We start from the raw sequence: 17,988 nt of genomic DNA, 5'->3' as shown, positions 1-17,988 counted from the left end.
CCAGATAGCTCTTTAACCTCTCTAGATATTTCTCTCAGTGCCTCAAAACACCAACTCTGGCCCAGGCAGACCACTCCCCCACTAGCATCAACCCTCTCCCCGACCTTGATGTCTGCTCAGAAGCCTCTTCCTCTAATTTTTTTTGGGGGGTGAGGCAATTGGGGTTAAGTGACTTGCCCAGGGTCACACAGCTAGTAAGTGTTAAGTGTCTGAGGCCGGATTTAAACTCAGGTACTCCTGACTCCGGGGCCGGTGCTCTATCCACTGTGCCACCTAGCTGCCCCCTCTTCCTCTATTTTTTAAAAAGGTGTCATCACTTTTGGAACCCCCTCTGTTCCTACTCTGGGGAGAAAGCTTTATAGACCCAAGCTTGTTTCAAAGGCAGGTAGTTTACTGAGTGACCTTGGGCAAGTCACTTAACCTTGTTTGCCTCAGTTCCTCATTTGTAAAATGAGCTGGAGAAAGAAATGACAACCCCCCCCCCAGTATCTTTGCAAGAAAACCCCAAGATGGGGTCATGGAGAATCAGACAACTGAGAAATGACCAAACAATTAGAGTGGAATGAGAATGGACAGGCATTATGCCCTTCCAGAAAGGACCTCGGTGTCATGGAATCTATAGTTCATACCCTCACAAGGTCGTTCTCTACAACAGACTTGATAAGGCATCCTCAACTGAAAGCAACCTGGGACCACATTCTGCTTTGGGGGAGCCCTCCTAAAGGTCAGGGCTTTTACATCAAGCCCAAATCAGCCTCTGTGGCTTCAACAACATCTGGTTTCTAGTTTGACTTTCTAGGACCAGGCAGACCAAGTGCCCAGGTCTATGCCAGGAGCTAGCCCTTGGGTTATGGGGGCATGGTACCAAGGAAATGCCTATGCTGGGGGGGGGGTGCTCTGCCTAGGCCAGAGGCTGCCAGCCACTGAGACAGACTCCCACCAGGAGAGACTAATGAGCTGTCCAGGTGGTTCAGACTAGAGTGAGACTGACACTGTCAATCCAGGAGCCCAGACAGCAGGGGTACTCTGCCTTTTACTCCCTGCTGAGGTTCCTCTATCCCAAGACCACCCCCTGCCCAGGGCTTCAACTGGAGGTCCACCTCCTCAAGAAGCCTTCCTGGACACTGCAGCCCACATATGTCTCTCCCTATCTTGTCTGCACCCTTGGGGGACTGCCTGGCAAATCAATCAACCAGCAAACAACTGTTTTTCAAGTGCCAGGCACTCTGCTTAGCACTGGGAGTACCAAGACAAAAGTGCATGGGTCCCTGCTCTCAAGGGGCTCATATTCCAATGGGGAGACAATGTTAGCATAGATGCATGTAAGATATATTCAAAGTATTGGAAGGGAGAAGGCATCAGCATGTAGGGTAGGAGGTGCGGAGGAGGCAGGAAAGGCCTCTTTCAGAAGGGGCCACTGGAGCTCAATCTTGAAGGAAGCCAGGGGTTCCAAGAGGTAAAAGTGAAGGAGTGGGGCAGCCAGGTGGTGCAGTGGATAAAGCACCAGCCCTGGATTCAGGAGGACCTGAGTTCAAATCTGGCCTCAGACACTTGACACTTACTAGCTGTGTGACCCTGGGCAAGTCACTTAACCCTCATTGCCCCGCCGCCAAAAAAAAAAAAGTGGAGAGAGCACTCTCAGCCTGTGAACCAGGCATGAAGATGGGACACAGAACATGTGTGAGAGGCTTGGACCTCAGAGTAATGTGCAAGAAAATTAAGCTATAGAAAACAAATAGAAGTACTATAACCTCCCACCCCCACCAATTGAGGGGTGGATGCCATAAAATGTAGTGATGCTTAAAAAAATATATTGGACAATGAGGTTGGGGCAACTTTTACAGTGATGAGGAATGAAAAGAAAGGAAAAAGGGTCAAAGACACAACTGCCAATTGTGAGTGGGGAAGGTACATCATCACCCAATAGCAGAATAAAAATACATACGACATCTGCCAATTGGACAAATCGTCTCTTAGGGAACCAGTTTACACTTCTATAAAATGAAGGGGCTGATCTAGTCAAGTTCCTAAAGTCCTTTCTAACTCTAATCTTAAATGGTGCTATGCACTTTTTGTTCCAGACCTTCTATTTCATTTGTGTTAAGAACAGTGGATATACTACCAACCCTGGATTCAGGAGGAGCCGAGTTCAAATCCGACCTCAGACACTTGACACTTACTAGCTGTGTGACCCTAGGCAAGTCACTTAACCCTCATTGCTGAAGGAAGGAAGGAAGGAAGGAAGGAAGGAAGGAAGGAAGGAAGGAAGGAAGGAAGGAAGGAAGGAAGGAAGGAAGGAAGGAAGGAAGGAAGGAAGGAAGGAAAGAAAGAAAGAAGGAAGAAGAAGGAAGAAAGAGAAAGAAAAGAAAGAAAGAGAAAAGAGAACTCCCTCTATGGAAACACCCTCCACTAATGCAGTTTTTCAGTTGGTCTTTAACTTAAAGTCCTAGAGAGCTGCCTGGGTCACTGAGGAGTTAAGTGACTCACTAATGTATTGCAGGCATTAAGTGTCAGAGGTAGGGCTAGAACCCAGGTGTCCTAACTCCAAGGCCAGTCTACCTACTATGGTGCATTGCCTTTCTCCTTTGGGCTACCAGCTGAAAATCTACACAAAATGGAGTCAGTTTTCAGAGAGATAGATAGAAATATATACACAAACATATACACACATATGTATATAGTCAATCCTCAACATTAATGCATTTGACTTTCTCAACTTCAAGCATTTGCATGATTTTATTAGGAACCTCATTTTCGCTTTCACGTTGGCATCACAGCAGAGAAAAAAAAGAGATGCCATGCCTCATTTTTTCAAGTTTACAGCAGCAAAAAGAAGGAAAGTCTTCAAAAGTGTTCATGAATCCCCTCCAGAAAGTGCTAGCATAACCTCTTAAGTGAGCAGGATAAGAGAACTGAAGAAAATGGAAAAGCAGCCAGTGGTGGGTAGAATGGATGGTGGTCAGCAGCCCAGCGAGCATCCCACCCCCTCTCCAGTGGAGCTGGTCCGAGGAGAGTTCCTGCAGGTGTCCTGCTGGTAGAGAGCCCTGTTGGGCCCTTCTTCAAACATGTGGCCCCTGCCCCTCCCCTGCAGTTTAGGGGTCATTTCATGGTTATTGTGTTAGGAAAAGTGCACACTATCAGAATTAATGTTTTATTATAAAGAGTTACATGCAGAAAAGTGTGTTTTCAGCAATCTCTAGCAAAAGATTAGTTTTTAGTAGTTATGGGAACCTAACTCCCAATTTCCTACAGGTTTAATGTATCAACATTCTCGGTTTTTATTTTTTTATCATTATCTAGGAACAGTGCCCCTGCAAAAGTTAAGGACTGACCATATATACATACACACACACATATATAACCATATATTCAGAGGTGATTTGCTTCAGTGATAGATGTAATATAAACTTTTATTATCCTGATATTGCTGCCTTCCCCACATGTAGCATGTATGTATATGTGTGATTGGAGTCAGGATATATTATATATGAATTTTCATTTGTATGCTATGTGAATATATTGAAATATGTGATAATATATGAAATGTTGACTCTGTGTAGCTTTTCAACTAAGTTCAAAGCTATAATGTTATATATATTGTTGTTGCTGTTCAGTCGTGTCTGACCCTTTGTGACCCCCATGGATGAGATGTTTTGGGGATTTTATTAAAGCTTTTGACCATAGCACCTGGAGACTGGATCCAATGAATACCCACTTCAATTAGGACTGCGTATTAATCCATAATCTTAAACAAATCTTTTCACTTTTCTTGACCCCAATTCCCTCATCTGTGAAATGAAAGAGTTGAACTAAATAATAACTAGCATTTATATAGTACATTAAGGTTTGCAGAGTGATTTTCAAACATCTCATTTGATCCTCATAACCACCATGGGAGGGAGGTGTTATCAATCCCATTTTACAGATGAGGAAACTGAGGCAGACAGCTTCAGTGACTTGCCCAGTATCACAAAGCTAATCAGTGTAAGCTAATCAGACCAAATTTGAGCTCAGATCTTTCCGAGTTCTTTCCTGAGTACCTAGATACCTAGGCCCCAGACAACTCTAAATTCTATTACTCCCCAAAACTTCTCTTGCCCAGGGCTAGGTGCTTTTCACCTTGGTTCAGCAACTCAGAAGAGCATGGTCCTAAGCTCTAACAGCATCTCCCCACATTCTCTGTGGGGTAATTCCACTTTGATAAGCCTGGGGCTGGGCCAAGATTCCTACGAACATGAGTAAATTCTAGAAGTCACTCAGAAGCAGATTAGACACAATCCTCCCTAGTCACTGAGGCAGAAGAAGAGCAAGCTTCAGGAGACAGGGTAGAGTAAAAAGAACCAACCCTGAGGTGGGTGTAGGAGAACCTGGGTTCTAGGTCCTAGCCATAACCTTAGACAAGGCATTTTTACCTCTGTGGGCCTTAGTTTCTTTGTCAAATGATCAGATTTCCAGCTTTGTAGGCTTTATTCTATTTGATTTAATCACCACAATCTAATTATCTGTAAAGCCCCAGCCAGCTATGAATTCTATTCTTCCCCAACCCTTCTCTTGCCCAGGGCTAGGACCTTCTCACTATAACTCTTTATAGATGTTATTTGATCCTGACAACAACCCTATGACATTCTATCATTGTCCCCATTTTACAAATGAGGAAGCTGAAGCTAAAAGACACTAGAATGATCAGATACTTCAATTGACCCCAAAATTTGCTTAGTCTTGCAAGGTATTCTTAAATTCCCGTCCTATTAAGAGACTTACCCATGGTTACCCAGCTAGGGTTTGAAACAGGATTTGAACTCAGGTCTTTCCAACTCCAAGTCCAACACTTTATCCACTGCACCACTCAGCAAGGCAAAAGCACAAACAAAATACCTCGAGAAGTATTAAGTGTTTTATAAAAAGGAAATACAAGCATAAGATCTGGGGAAGGGAGCAGGGGAGAGAAAGATGGCAGTGGACCTGCTACTAACTGCACTATGTGATCTTGGGCAGGTAACAACTTTTCTTCATCTGCAAAGTGACAGGGTGAGATTAAAATGATCACAGACCGAGCTGGAAACAGGCATCTGGCTCAACCTACTCCCAAATAGGAATCCTTTATACAGCAACCATAGAGATCATCCAGCCTCTGCCTAAAGAGCTACAGTGATGGAGAACTCAAGTTGCCTCCCAAAGTAGACCTGTTTTAGGAATTTTCTTCTTCCATTGAGCCAAAAACCAAAGTGTGAGCACACACACACACACACACACACACACACACACACACACACACACACACAAAACCACCCATTGGTTCTAGTTCTACTGGAACCAAACAGAAAACTGGTCCCTTCAAATACTTGGAGAGTACTTCATGTCTCTGGATGAAATATCCCCAGACAATACAGCTTTGTATGGTCTGGCCTAGGTGCCTTTCCCAGGACAAGCTTTGGTTTATCAATGACCCTTCTAAAATATGGAAACCCAAAAGGAAAAGAACCAAAGTACAATGGGACTCTCCTGGGGGCAGTGATACTGGACAGGGCCTCTCAGTGCCACCCACAATCACATTTGTGCTTGTTGCCCTTTCACCCTTGACTCTAACTGACTTCACAGTCTACTAGACTTGCATATCTTCCCCACATTTACCTAGCCATGCCTCCCCTTCCCAGGACTTCTCCATCAAGCCAGAGGCCTCTAAAACAGGGACTAAAAGCACTAGGGTCCATTGGCTGCTCTTGGATCCTAGAACTATGTCCCAACTGAGACACACCATGCACCTTCTTCACCAATCTGTGGCAGGTCTAACAAGCAAATGTCTCTGCCTAGGGAGACTAAGCCAGGCCTGGCTAGATACTGGAAGCCTGGCTTCACTTAAGGGAAAAAAACCTCTCTCTCTTCCCAGAAGGAAAGGGTAGTAAAATTTGAGCAGCAAATTACCAAAAAGACACGGAAAACAAAAACAAAAAGATACCAGAATGAGTTTTTTGTGTTATTTTAAAGTGTATTGGGTCAGGCCTAGCCTGACCTTTGCCTTTTCGTAGCAGTTGTGAAAACCCTGAAGGCAGTAGGGGAGGGAGAATAAAAGACATTTTTCATCCTTTTTATCCCTTTCCTGCAAACTCTTGTCCTTGCCCAGATTGGAACCACCCCCATAGTCTTTTGACTGGAGTAGATGAAGTTGGGGCTAGTTGGCCAAGCCTGGAATCCGATGCTCTTCTGCCCAAAGCAGGCTAGGGGCTGGGGGAGGGAGAGTGTGACACCCCGACACCCACCCACCCACGCCCATCAATCAAGAGGGCCATTCACATCAGAAGCTGTCTCTCCCCAGTCAAAAGCAGGTAGTGCTGCTATGTGTGAAAGAGCCACAGGGGGGAGCCACCAAACCCCATCAGAGGCACAGGGCTGAAAGCTTTCAAAATTCTTTTGAGGTTGGTACCTTGGGGTCCAAGAAAGTCCATGCACGACGATTTTAGTTCAGGGAGTCCATTCTGTGGACAGACAGAGGCCTTCAGGTTCCTGCTTGGGGGCCATGGGGGTACGGGGTGGGAGAAGCTATACTCACTTCCAGGTAACTTCCAGCTGTAGCTTAATGGTCCCCAGCTCTGTGATGTCCACAACGATGGTCTGGGGCCGAGTAGTGAAGAAGTCCTCAAGTTCGCAGGTCACTGTACCAACCAGCAGCGTGGACAGGCCCCGAAGCTCCATGACCTGGAGGGGATATCCATTAGCTCTGATCCCTTGGCACACTCCCAGAAACGCCTGAGACTCAGCAGCAGATCAAAGACCCACATGCGAGAAAGAAGGAAGGGTGACCTGGATCCAGCACCTGGGGGTCCCGCTACATGCTGCCAAACCCAGGAGTCCCTCACTCCTATGTCTTACTTGCTACACATCTACTAAGCATCTATTTATGTACAAAACATTAGGAAGAGATTCAAAAAGATTCAAACACTGTTCTTAAAGCATCTAAAAGCTAATAAATGGGGTTGGGAGGGGGGTGTACCTAAATAACTCTGATACAAGGGAGAATGTGAGGGGTTCAAAGAGATCCAATGTAAGATAAGAGAGAGAATTTCCAATTTGTGGTAGAAAGGTATCAGGGAAGGCTTCCTGGAGGAGGTGACCCTGAAGGAAAGGAAGGACTTCCAAAAGAAGGCAGGAACAGAGTAATTCAAGGCACATAGAACCTATAAAAGCAAATAGCAGGAGATAAGAAAAGTAAGATTAGAACCAAATCACAAGAAGGCCTCAAATGCCAAAACTGGGAATTTATGCCAGGTTAGGGTGATCAATGGAATTGTAAGGAAAATATTTTTGCCATTGAGTAATTGTAATTTTTTGTGTAAAACATTGTGTAAATGTAATTTTTTAGTAGTGGTAGTAGTAGTAGTAGTAGTAGCAGCAGCAGTGGTAATGGTGGTGGTGGTGGTGGTGGTAGTAGTGGCAGTGGTGGTGGTAGTGGTAGTGGTGGTAGTAGTAGTATATAGGATATGTGGAACCACAGTTGTTTTTAGTTGAAATAACTTGACCAGAGCAGGAAGATTGCTGTGAGGGTGTGAAAGAAAACAGAAGGAAAAGACTGGAGTCAAGAAAAGCAGTTTGGAACAGGTTCTAGAGTCAAGCCTTCTCATTTTATAGATCACAAAACTGGGAGCCAGAGAGATTTAAGTGATTCACATAGAATTACGCAACAACTAGTAAGTGTCTGAAGCAGATGTGATAAGAATATAGAAAAGAAGAGGTGAAGGGCCTGAACCAGCGCAGTAGGCGGAAGCTCCAGACCTTGGCACCCTGGCAGATATATTCCTACCCTCCCCACGGTCCATGAAAGCTCTGGAAGCTGCCCCTTTGGTTGCTTGTGCCATACTAAAGCAAAGATGCTGGGAAATGGAGGCCCCATCTGCGAACTCATAAGGCAGGCAACCAGGTGGCTGCTTGGCTGTGGGGGCTCTCCTTTCTCCCTCACCATCAGCCTTACCTTGATCTCAAAGCGCTCATGGAGGGTGGGGATGAAGACCTTCTCTTCCTCATCCCAGGTCTGGCTGTCATCAGCCTCAATCTTGCCCTTAAGTTTCCACCTCTGACGACCCAGGCGGATAAACACCTGAGGGTCAAAGGAGCAAAGAGAGAACCACATCAGCATCTCTTCTGGTTTGTTCTCAGATGATTTGTTCTCCAAGCTAGAAAGAACCTCCCAAAATTGACACAAAGTGAGAAAACCCAGAGAAAAATTTATTCAACATTGTAAACACAACCAACTTGTAAAGTCTTCTGAGCAATGCAATGACCAACCAAGATTACAGAGGACCAATGGTGATGTATGCTCCCCATCTCCTGCCCTAGAGGTGATGGACCCAAGGAGCAGAATGAGACATGCATTTTCACATATGGCCAGTGAGCAAATTTGTTTTGTGTGACTGTGCCTATTTGTTATAAGAGTTTTGTTTCTTTTCTTCTTCTCAATTAGGAAGAATGGGAGAGAGAAAAATATTTATTCACTGAGGAAAAATCCAATGACTGCCCTGGAGAAGGGGAATATAGCATAAAGTATTTTGAACAGTTGTAGGTGCTACATCTTAGGAAAGACAATGAAAATGGGAGAGACTAAAACCCATGTCATCTAAAGAGTGACACAGCTAAGGAGATTAAGGCTGGAAAGAAGGAGACTTGGTGGAACATGACCATGCACAAGTATCTGAAGGCCAGTCATATGAAAGAAGAATGCTGTGTAGCCCCAGAAGGCAGAACTAGAAATGATGAGTAGTAGAAGTCGTAGAGTTCAGCTTGATAAGGAGAAGCTAATAATTTAAATGATCCTGAAGAGGGATCACCCCTTTCAGGAGGTTGGCAGGTCCCCAGTGCTGAAGGTCTTTACAGGCTGGTTGGATGAGCTACTATGAAGGACATTGTAAAGGGAGTTCTGGCTCAGGTGTGGGTTGGACCAGATGGCTGATGAGGTACCTTTCACCTCTGAGATCCTATGACTCCCACTAGAGTTTCTGCCAGTGTCTGCTGACATCTAAAAATAAGCATCAGGGGGTCAGCTAGGTGGTGCAGTGGATAGAGCATGGGCCCTGGAGTCAGGAGTACCTGAGTTCAAATCCGGCCTCAGACACTTAACACTTACTAGCTGTGTGTGACCCTAGGCAAGTCACTTAACCCCAATTGCCTCACTAAAAAAAAAAATATTAAAATAAAATAAAAATAAGCACCAGAGCTGGGGTTGGACTTTCCCCATTCCTGTACCAAACCCCTCTCTTAAAGAGCAGAGCATCTGCACTATATGAACAATGAGGAAAACATCCATGTGGTCAAATGACTACTTAGGTGGAGGAGAATAGTCTTTGTGTTAGTCACCTAAGCAAACAGGTTACTTACTTTGTCCTATACCTACCTCATATTGGTCTCCTGGACAGAGACGCGCATACCCCACCAGCCCTGGAAAACAAATATTCAAGTGTTAGCCCCCTTCCTCAAGCGGGTGCTCTCCTATCACCTCTTCTAGTCTTCCCCAACTAGCCACTAACTAGAAATATGACCTCAGGTAAGTAACTCTTCTCTGGGCCTCAGTTCCCTCATCTATACAAAGGTCCCTCCTGGGAGCAGAATGGGGGAGGAAGAGGGAGAATGCTGAGAAATGGTCAACAAAGCAGTCTCAGGCCCCAGAGGAAGAGCCAGTTGTAAGAACTCACCCAACATGTTATCATAAACAAGGACAAATGACAAACAGCTAATGTTTTCCAACCCAGCCTTATGAAGTAGAATAGAAGGTCAACTCAGGGATCCAACCCACAGGACTCCCACAAAGGAGAAGATAAAAAGACAGCCCCTTCTCCCAATTAGTCTCAGGCAAAGCTTCCATAGTCACCAAAACAAAGCTAGAAGGAAAAGACAGTAAGTCCAAGAGAGAAGGAAATAAGTGACTTGCTGAAAGGTCACAGTCAACTGCAGTGCAGTCATTGGACTCTCCACTTCACTGTGATGCCTCCTTTGTGGAACCTGGAACCCAGGCACTGCCCCCCACCCCCCCGCCCCGGTTTGGAGTAGATGTTACTATAGTAGGCAAAATTCCACCAAGGCAAACTAATAGAATTTCCAGGATAGGATTTGTGGGTGTTTTCTAAGCACTTGGGACCCTCACATGAGGAAGGCAGAAGTTCCCCCTCCTGGTCACCCAACTGCACCCTGGTGAGCCTGATTGCCAGTTAAGAAAACCTCACAGCTAGACCCAAGGGGCATGGGGTGAGGAGTGTAAGCTTGTACCCTAATCCTATCCTGAAGGAGAGTACCTAATTACCTTTCATCTTGACGTGGAATTCCCCCAGGTGCACTTCCAGGGCCCCTTCAATCAAGCACATGTCCTGCAAAGCCCCACAAGGCACCAAGTCATCAGGTTGCCCATCTCTGTTCCTTTACCACCACCGCCACTGCCCCTGCTATGGCTCAGAAATAGCATGCCCTTCCCCATCCCACCCCAAGACCCAGTTGGGAAATGAGGGAGATTCCTAGGACATCATCACACCAGAAATATCACAGGCATCTACCACTGTCTACAATCTCCCTCTGGTTAAGGTCAGTACCATGAGGACACTAGGGAGGGCTGAATTCTAAGGAGAGGGCAAATGAAAATTTCTTTTTCTTTCTTTCAAAAAATAATTGCTTCTCAGTTTGCTCAGCATGCCTGTATGTGGCAAGTTACAAGCAATCTGAGCCGCCATAATGACACTGAAGGAAAGGAAGAGAATGGAATAAGCATGCCAGGCACTGGGCAAAGCACTTTACAATTATCATGTCATTTGGTCCTCCTAACAACCCTGGGAGGTAGATGTGATCATTATCTTTATTTTACAGTTAAGGAAACTTAGCCAGAGGTCAAGTTATTTGCCCAAGGTCACACAGCTAGTAAATGCCTGAGGCTGGATTTGAATTTGGGTCTTCTTGACTCAGTGCCCAGTGTTCTATCCATTGGGCCACCAGGTGCCTCTGCTGAGAGCTGAATCAGTACAAATCTAACATGAAATAAGTTTCTACACAAAGGACCTCCTGGACTACTCACCATGCCCCAAATACACCTAGTACTTTCCTATCCCATATACCGTGGCTTCTATGATTCCCTGTGTCTAAGAATGCCCTACTCCTCCTTCCCTCCCCATCTTACCCACTACTATCCTGCTTATCCTTCAAGACCTAACTCACCTGCTACCTCCCCCATGATGCCCTCCTTCTCTGGTTGCCCAACTGGGAGTAACCTCTGTCTTATTGCTCCTACTAGAACTTACAGTCTAACAAGAAGAGGGAAAAAGATCACTCACACACAGACACACACACCATTAAGTACAGCAAGGTAGAACATGAGAGAGGCAGAGAGAACAAGGGGATGATGAAATACTATTGTGCTATAAGAAATGATGAGCAGAATGGTTTTAGAAAAACCTGGGAAGACTTATATGAACTGAGACAAAGTGAAGTGAGAGGAACCAAAAGAACATTGTACACATTAACAGCAATATTATAAGTATGATCAACTGTGAAAGACTCACCTACTCTGATCAAGACAATAATCCAAGACAATTAGGACCCATAACGAAAAATGCTATCTATCTTTAGAGAGAGCGAGCTGATGAACTCTTAATGAAAATTGAAGCTTTTTTTTTTTTTTTGGTAAGGCAATTGGTGTTGTGATTTGCCCAGGGTCACACAGCCAATAAGTGTTAAGTGTCTGAGGCCGGATTTGAACTCAGGTCCTCCTGACTCCAGGGCCAGTGCTCTATCCACTGTACCACCTACCTGCCCCTGAAGCATATTTTAAAATTTTTCTTTTTCTTCTTTTTTTTTCCTTGTGTTTTCTTTTGCAACATGGCTAATGTGGAAAGAAAGGGGAAAGAGGGAAGGGGGGAAAGGAAGAAGGGAAAGATAGAGAAACCAGAAAAAGTTCTATGAAAATTTGGGGGTAGGAAGAGATTGTTTTCACAACTAGAAGTTGCGAGCACGAGAAGAGGAAAAAAAAAGATATCCCTTCACCTTAAACCTTCCTCATGGCTACCACAGGGCACTTAATATTTGTTGGATGACTCAGTGGGCTTTCCCCAGACTGGTGCAAACTGTTCAATTCAAAGCCTGGTTCCAGAGCTATTATATCAGAAAATTAGTGTATGCTAGATTTTTTGTGGGGAAGTGTGGAGGGTGGAGATTAGTGTCACTTGACATTGTAATGACATATGAGCTAGCATCAGTTAGTTCATCCAGTTTTTCCAAAAACTTCCCAACTTCCATTTTTCTGGGCCCTAGGGGTCGATCCCTTTCCACTACAAACCCTAACACCTTAGCGAGGAGCCTCCTGAAGAGAGTAGTCTTCCTCCCTCTCTCCCTCCATCCGTCCCTCCATTCCTACCTCAGTGCACTCCTGGAGGTTTCGGTACAGCTCCACCAGGCTCTCCCGGGAAGCCTTTGTCAAGGGAGACAGAGCAAAAGCCTGCTGCATGTTGGAGGCACCATCTCGTAGCCGGCACTGGATACAGTAGCCTTCATAGAGTTCTTCGACCTAGGAGGATGGACAGAAATATACAGGAATCCTTCCTCCTTCACCCCAAGTTTCTTGTCCTAGAGAGTCTAGATCAGAAGCTTCAAACAGGTATCTCTGCTATCAGCAGAGGGAGAGGGAATCAACCCCATGCCTAGGAAGGAGATGGTGTGAAGGGTTCTTAGTGTAGCAGTCAAGACACCTGGACTCCACTAACCAGCTCTGGGACCCAGGGAAAGTTATAGGATTTATAATTTTTTTTTTTGTGAGGCAATTGGGATTTAGTGACTTGCCTAGGGTCACACAGCTAGTAAGTCTGAGGCTGGATTTGAACTCAGGTCCTCCTGACTCCACGCCGGTGCTCTATCCACTGCGCCACCTAGCTGCCCCAAGTCATAGGATTTAAGAAGTGTGGAAGAGACCTTTTTACCAAAACAAACAAACAAACAAACAAAAGCCAATCTTGTTCTTTCCCCTATCTTATAGGAAGAAATTTGGTACTCAGAAAAAAGGAAGTGTCTTGTCCAATGGCATACAATAAAATACGGACTTGGCACTCAAACCCAGGACCTCTGACTTGACATAGGTATTCCACTACTAGATCACAGCATCACTTTGCTTTTCCTAAGTCTCAGCTTCTTTATCTGCCAAAATAGAGGGTCTCTGCCCTGCCTACTTCCCATAGATGAGAGGATTGACTAAAATACCCACTAGGAAACCAATGAGTAAAGGGGAAGCATGAAACACCACGAGGGACTGTGCTCATTACCAAGATCTACCCAGGCCAAGAAGCTTGCTCTATGACTCGAGGGAGTTTCTACTCCACACCTTCAGACAGGAACATGGAAGCCAGAGGAGTTCTTCCAACATCTAGAACGAGGCTCTAGACCAAATTACCATTTTAAATATCAAAGACATCCTCATTAGAGACCTCAAATAGTTAGAGGCTTTCTCCATACACAGGAGGGTGGTGACTTGAGGCAAGTTCTCTCCCAGGCTCCTAATTCCCCACCTTAGCCCACATATACGCACACAGCTAGAAATCATAGCTTTCTCCAGTTTTCCAGCAAGGCGGGCTTGACTATTCCCAGAGAGACAGTCAAGGCGGAAAGACTTCAACGGGACTGTCTCCAGTTCATTCCCCAAATCTTCGCCAGAATCCACATATCCTTTCAACACTCCCAGGCTGGAGAGGCGTGTTAGTATCTCAGAGAGCAGCACTCTCCCAGCTGGGTAATTCATGTTTACCTCCCTGTCTCTAATGAAGTCCCAAACAAATGGGTTTTCTCCCTTAGTCAGACACCCTCTCAGAGACTACAAGACCAAGCAGACAGCATCTGGCAACCAGGCTACCCAGGAGCCCCAGATATTCCCACCCTGCTCCATAGGCATGGTACAGTGGAACTCATTCCCAGAAAGCAAGCAGCCTGATGAGGAGCACATCTGGTCAGCCAACTCCAAAGAGCTGCTCTACAGAGATGGGACACCTGAATGCATCAAAGTCCCAGGCTTTGGCAAGTAGAATAGGCCCTGTTCATCTGGCCAATGTTGAACCAGCCATTTTCCTCAGAGAAACCAATGGGAGCTGGCCCTTAAGTCACTGCCATTCCTATAGATCTGGAAAGGCTTAGAACTGCCTCCCCACTCACCCAATTTCCCCAAGAAACAGCCTAGCCTGACCTTGCTGATGTGGAATTCCATCTTCCGAATGTGCCTTTCCACGGATCGAGTTTGCTTTCAAGGAGGAGAGAAAAAATAACCTCAGTTGTGCTTTGCCAGAAGCCTGTGGCTTCTACCCTAATTCCTCACAACCCCAGTTCTTTTTTTTTCCCCTCCTTCTTTCCCTCTCTCTCCCCTCCCTTTCCCTTCCCCATTCTTTCCTTTAGACAGACAAGAAATAGTTATACTTACCTTATCTAAGTCATAGTAGAATGCCTGTAAAAGAGAAGACTTTTCAATATGAAGCATCCTACCCAGGGCCCTATGAGACAAGGGCTTGTTTTCAGAATGCATGAAAGCAGGGACCTGGATCCTCCAAGATACCTACTCTTCAGTACTATTTCATGATCTTCCTTGTTTTAGGGTAAAATTTTTATAGGATGCCCTTTGAGGGCCCCCCAAAATCTAAATCTACAAAATACAGTCAGGGTGGGTGGGAAATAAAGCTCCTCTGTGCTTAAGTGTTTGTTTTGTATTTTTATTTTATTTTACTAGAAACTGAAGAGGCCAGGGAAGATCGGAGAAACAGTCAGAGTACTAGGGACCGCTGTAACTTGAAGCTCTACCAGAAATAAAGATTAAACATCGCTGAAACATTCACATCAGTGAGAAAGATGGATGAGGTTCGTAACAACTTGTCAGGAGCACTTCTGTTATGCAAAGTGGGAAGAGGAGTCTGACATCCAAGAAAGAGTCCCAGACTGGGAGCTGGGACACCCAGGTTCCAGGAGCCATTCTTCCATTAATTTATGGTGTGACCCTGAACAAGTCAATTCCCTAATCTGTAAAAGAGGGGTGATCCTGACTGCACAGTGTTGTTGTGCCGCTCAAAACTCCAGACCTGAAGAAGAAGGCAGGGTGGGATCATGCTAGAACACTAACGGTCAGGATGCTGTCTTCTTGGCCAGGGCAAGTGAGTCACTTACCCTCTCTGACACTCACTTTCTTCACTCGGCTGTAAGATGGGGATAACAAGACAGGAAGATTTAGCTGCCTCTCAAGGTTGTCCTGGGATTTCAATGAGCACATGTATAAAATGTTTGGCAAGCTTCAAGGTGCTATATAAGTGTTGCCTGTTAAATGGACATATAATGGTCACGCATGCTTGCTAATGGTTGTGAAGGTGCTTTGGAGAGGAATGTATAGTTTACAAATGTTAAGAGATTGCTACTGTTAGAAGTGATATTTCTCTATGCCATAATCCGAGCTCAGGTTCAGAACTTTAGGTGAAGCTGGGTGTAGAGAAGTTTGCCAGTTCTTCTTATAACCATTGTAGGGCCTGGCTCTGATTGATTGCCTTGTCTTTTTTCTTTTCTTTTTCTTTTTTTTTTACGGGGCAATGAGGGTTAAGTGACTTGCCCAGGGTCACACAGTTAGTGCCAAGTGTCTGAGGCCAGATTTGAACTCAGGTCCTCCTGAATCCAGGGCCAGTGCTTTATCCACTGCACCACCTAGCTGCCCCCGATTGCCTTGTCTTCTATAGGGGAAGGGGGTGGTGGTGGTGGTGGTGGTGGTGGTGTCAGGAACCATGTGGTATTGTTTTCTCTTCTCATTGAGCTAGCCAAGGGAAGAAGCCTAATTTAATAGTCTGGTTCACAAATGTGTTCCCAGCTAAACTGCAAAGTCTGACTGATTTTTAAGATCCCATGGAGAAGGAGAAAGTTCTCCTCTACCCCTCCCCACAATCAGGTCAGAGGTAGATGAGAAATCAATCAATCAACATTCAAAAAGAGGCAAAAGACCATCCTTGCTTTTGAAGAGCTTACAATCTAATGGGGGAGACAACACACAAACATCTACAAAGAAAGTTACAAATAGGATAACTAGAAAATAATTAGCAGAGGGAAGGCACAAGTCTGGAAAATAGAGGTCTAGTGAGTTCAGTAATTTTCCCAATGTCACAGGTAACAACTAAAAGAACAAGAATTCAAATCTAAGCCACAGAACCATAGAATTATAACTGGAGGTCATCTAGTGAAACTCTCTCATTTTTACACATTTTACTAGAAATTGACTAAGCCCAGGGAATTTAAGGGGCTTGCAAAGGTCAAAGAGGTAGGAGGCAGGATTTGAACCCAGGCCCTCTGAATCCAGAATCAGTGGTTTCTCTTTCCCCTTTATTATATTGCCTTTTGACTTCAAATCCAGCGGCTCTTATGTTTACCATGATTGTACATATGTAACCTATATCAGATTATTTGCTGTCTTGGGGAGGGAAAAAATTTGGAACTCGATCTTACAAAAATGAATGTTGAAAATGATCTTTATGTGTAATTGGAGAATAAAATAATATTAACAAATCCAGTGACTTAAAAAAACAAAACACCTTGGGTTTCTTTGTAATGCATAATATTTGTGTTGTAACATAACTTTTAATTTGTTTGCTTATTTCTTCAAGTACTGTTTTGTTCTTTAAAAACAAAAACTACCAACACCGTAGATTTTGGGTAGTTTGATTTTTTGGCTTTGCTAGGCCTGTTTCTGGGAAGAATACTGAGGAAATCAGCTCCCTTGTGGGCTCTTCCTCCTCCATCTTCCTGGAACTCCACGGGAAGAGCTCTGAATTCACCAGTGGCCCTGCCTATTTAATGCCTGACAGAACCTAGCCATTATCATGTTCCCATCCAAGGCCTAGCACAGGAGGAAGAGAAGCCAGAATGGGCAGGTGGCCTATAGGAAGGCTAGATTTTCTTTGTCCCTTCTATGAGATAGAACTGTCACAATTTCCTCAGTGTTCATTATTCTGTCAGCCAATATTTATTTAATACTTGTAAGGTATTCAAAAGTGCTTTACACATTTGATCCTCACAACTCTGCGAGGGAGGTGCTATTGTTAGCCTAATTTTACAGATGAAAAAACTGGGGCTGAAAGAAGTCAGTGACTTAGAGGGTCACTCAGTCTCTGTGGTAGGATTCAACCTCAGGTCTTCCTGGCTGCAAGCCCAGCATCTGGCTGCCAAGTTTGGGTTAACATCTATGGGAGCACTTTAAGGTTTACAGAGAATTTTGCATATTTTATCTCCTTTGATCCTCACAAGCACAATTCCTTCCTTAGTCAGCCAAAGGCCGCTTACCAGTCTGGAGTTTCTTCTTGTGTCTTTGTGACGGCCAGATAAATAATCCAGCTCAGCCTGCTGGACACAGAGATATTCCCTGAGAGGAAGGAACATAGAAGAATAAGTTTTAATTTGCAAAATGAAATGGTCAGAAAGAATGTTAGCAAGTGAACAAAACACAGAAAAATAGTCATACCCCCCCACACCCCTGCCCCTCACCACAGCCTCCCACCCCCACAGTCTTACTTAAGACCTTTCTTCAAAGCTTCAAATATCCTCTTCACTTGCTGAGGCTTGGGGTCCAGGCATGGAGTCCCCTTACGCAATGTGGCGTACACCTTGGAGGATTTCATGGGCATTTTGGATCTCATCGAGTTTCTGTGGAGAGACTTCCTATAGGAGGAGAAGACACCACGCAGGGCAGAATGGATGGTCAGTGCCTATAGCCAAAATCACCACCAGGCTCTCCTCAGCTACTCGGTTTGTGAGGAGTGGAGAGCCCTGGGTGCGCAGGCAGCTGGCTGGCTCGGCCACTGGTGACACGTGGATTCTCATTTCAGAGCACTTTGACACACACATGTTGTTCAAATGAGATAACAGATCCCATGAGATAGATGTTATCCCTATTTCACAGACAAGGAAACAATCTCAGAGCAAGTTATTTACCACAAGATAAAATTTCAAGCTGAAAGAGCCCATAGACATCAA

At 44.9% G+C, this 17,988-nt stretch overlaps 1 protein-coding gene across 5 annotated transcripts in view; it reads right to left on the bottom strand.

Annotated features, from left to right (window-relative positions):
* The window catches only part of RIPOR3 (RIPOR family member 3), a 119,146-nt gene that overhangs the window by 24,038 nt on the left and 77,120 nt on the right, over positions 1-17,988 (bottom strand). For all 5 annotated transcript variants that reach the window (XM_043981529.1, XM_043981526.1, XM_043981531.1 and 2 more), the window contains 9 exons: positions 17,527-17,673; positions 17,299-17,377; positions 14,417-14,440; positions 14,186-14,239; positions 12,377-12,526; positions 10,283-10,346; positions 9,380-9,423; positions 7,964-8,089; positions 6,548-6,693 (listed from right to left, as the gene is read on the bottom strand). In XM_043981529.1, the coding sequence (XP_043837464.1) occupies positions 6,548-6,693; positions 7,964-8,089; positions 9,380-9,423; positions 10,283-10,346; positions 12,377-12,526; positions 14,186-14,239; positions 14,417-14,440; positions 17,299-17,377; positions 17,527-17,673 (834 nt within the window). The remainder of the gene's footprint in view (positions 1-6,547; positions 6,694-7,963; positions 8,090-9,379; positions 9,424-10,282; positions 10,347-12,376; positions 12,527-14,185; positions 14,240-14,416; positions 14,441-17,298; positions 17,378-17,526; positions 17,674-17,988) is intronic.

The sequence above is a fragment of the Dromiciops gliroides genome, chromosome 2 (genome assembly GCF_019393635.1).
Source record: "Dromiciops gliroides isolate mDroGli1 chromosome 2, mDroGli1.pri, whole genome shotgun sequence".
In the NCBI taxonomy this organism is placed as follows: domain Eukaryota; kingdom Metazoa; phylum Chordata; class Mammalia; order Microbiotheria; family Microbiotheriidae; genus Dromiciops; species Dromiciops gliroides.
This window is presented reverse-complemented; position numbering and strand designations above follow the sequence as displayed.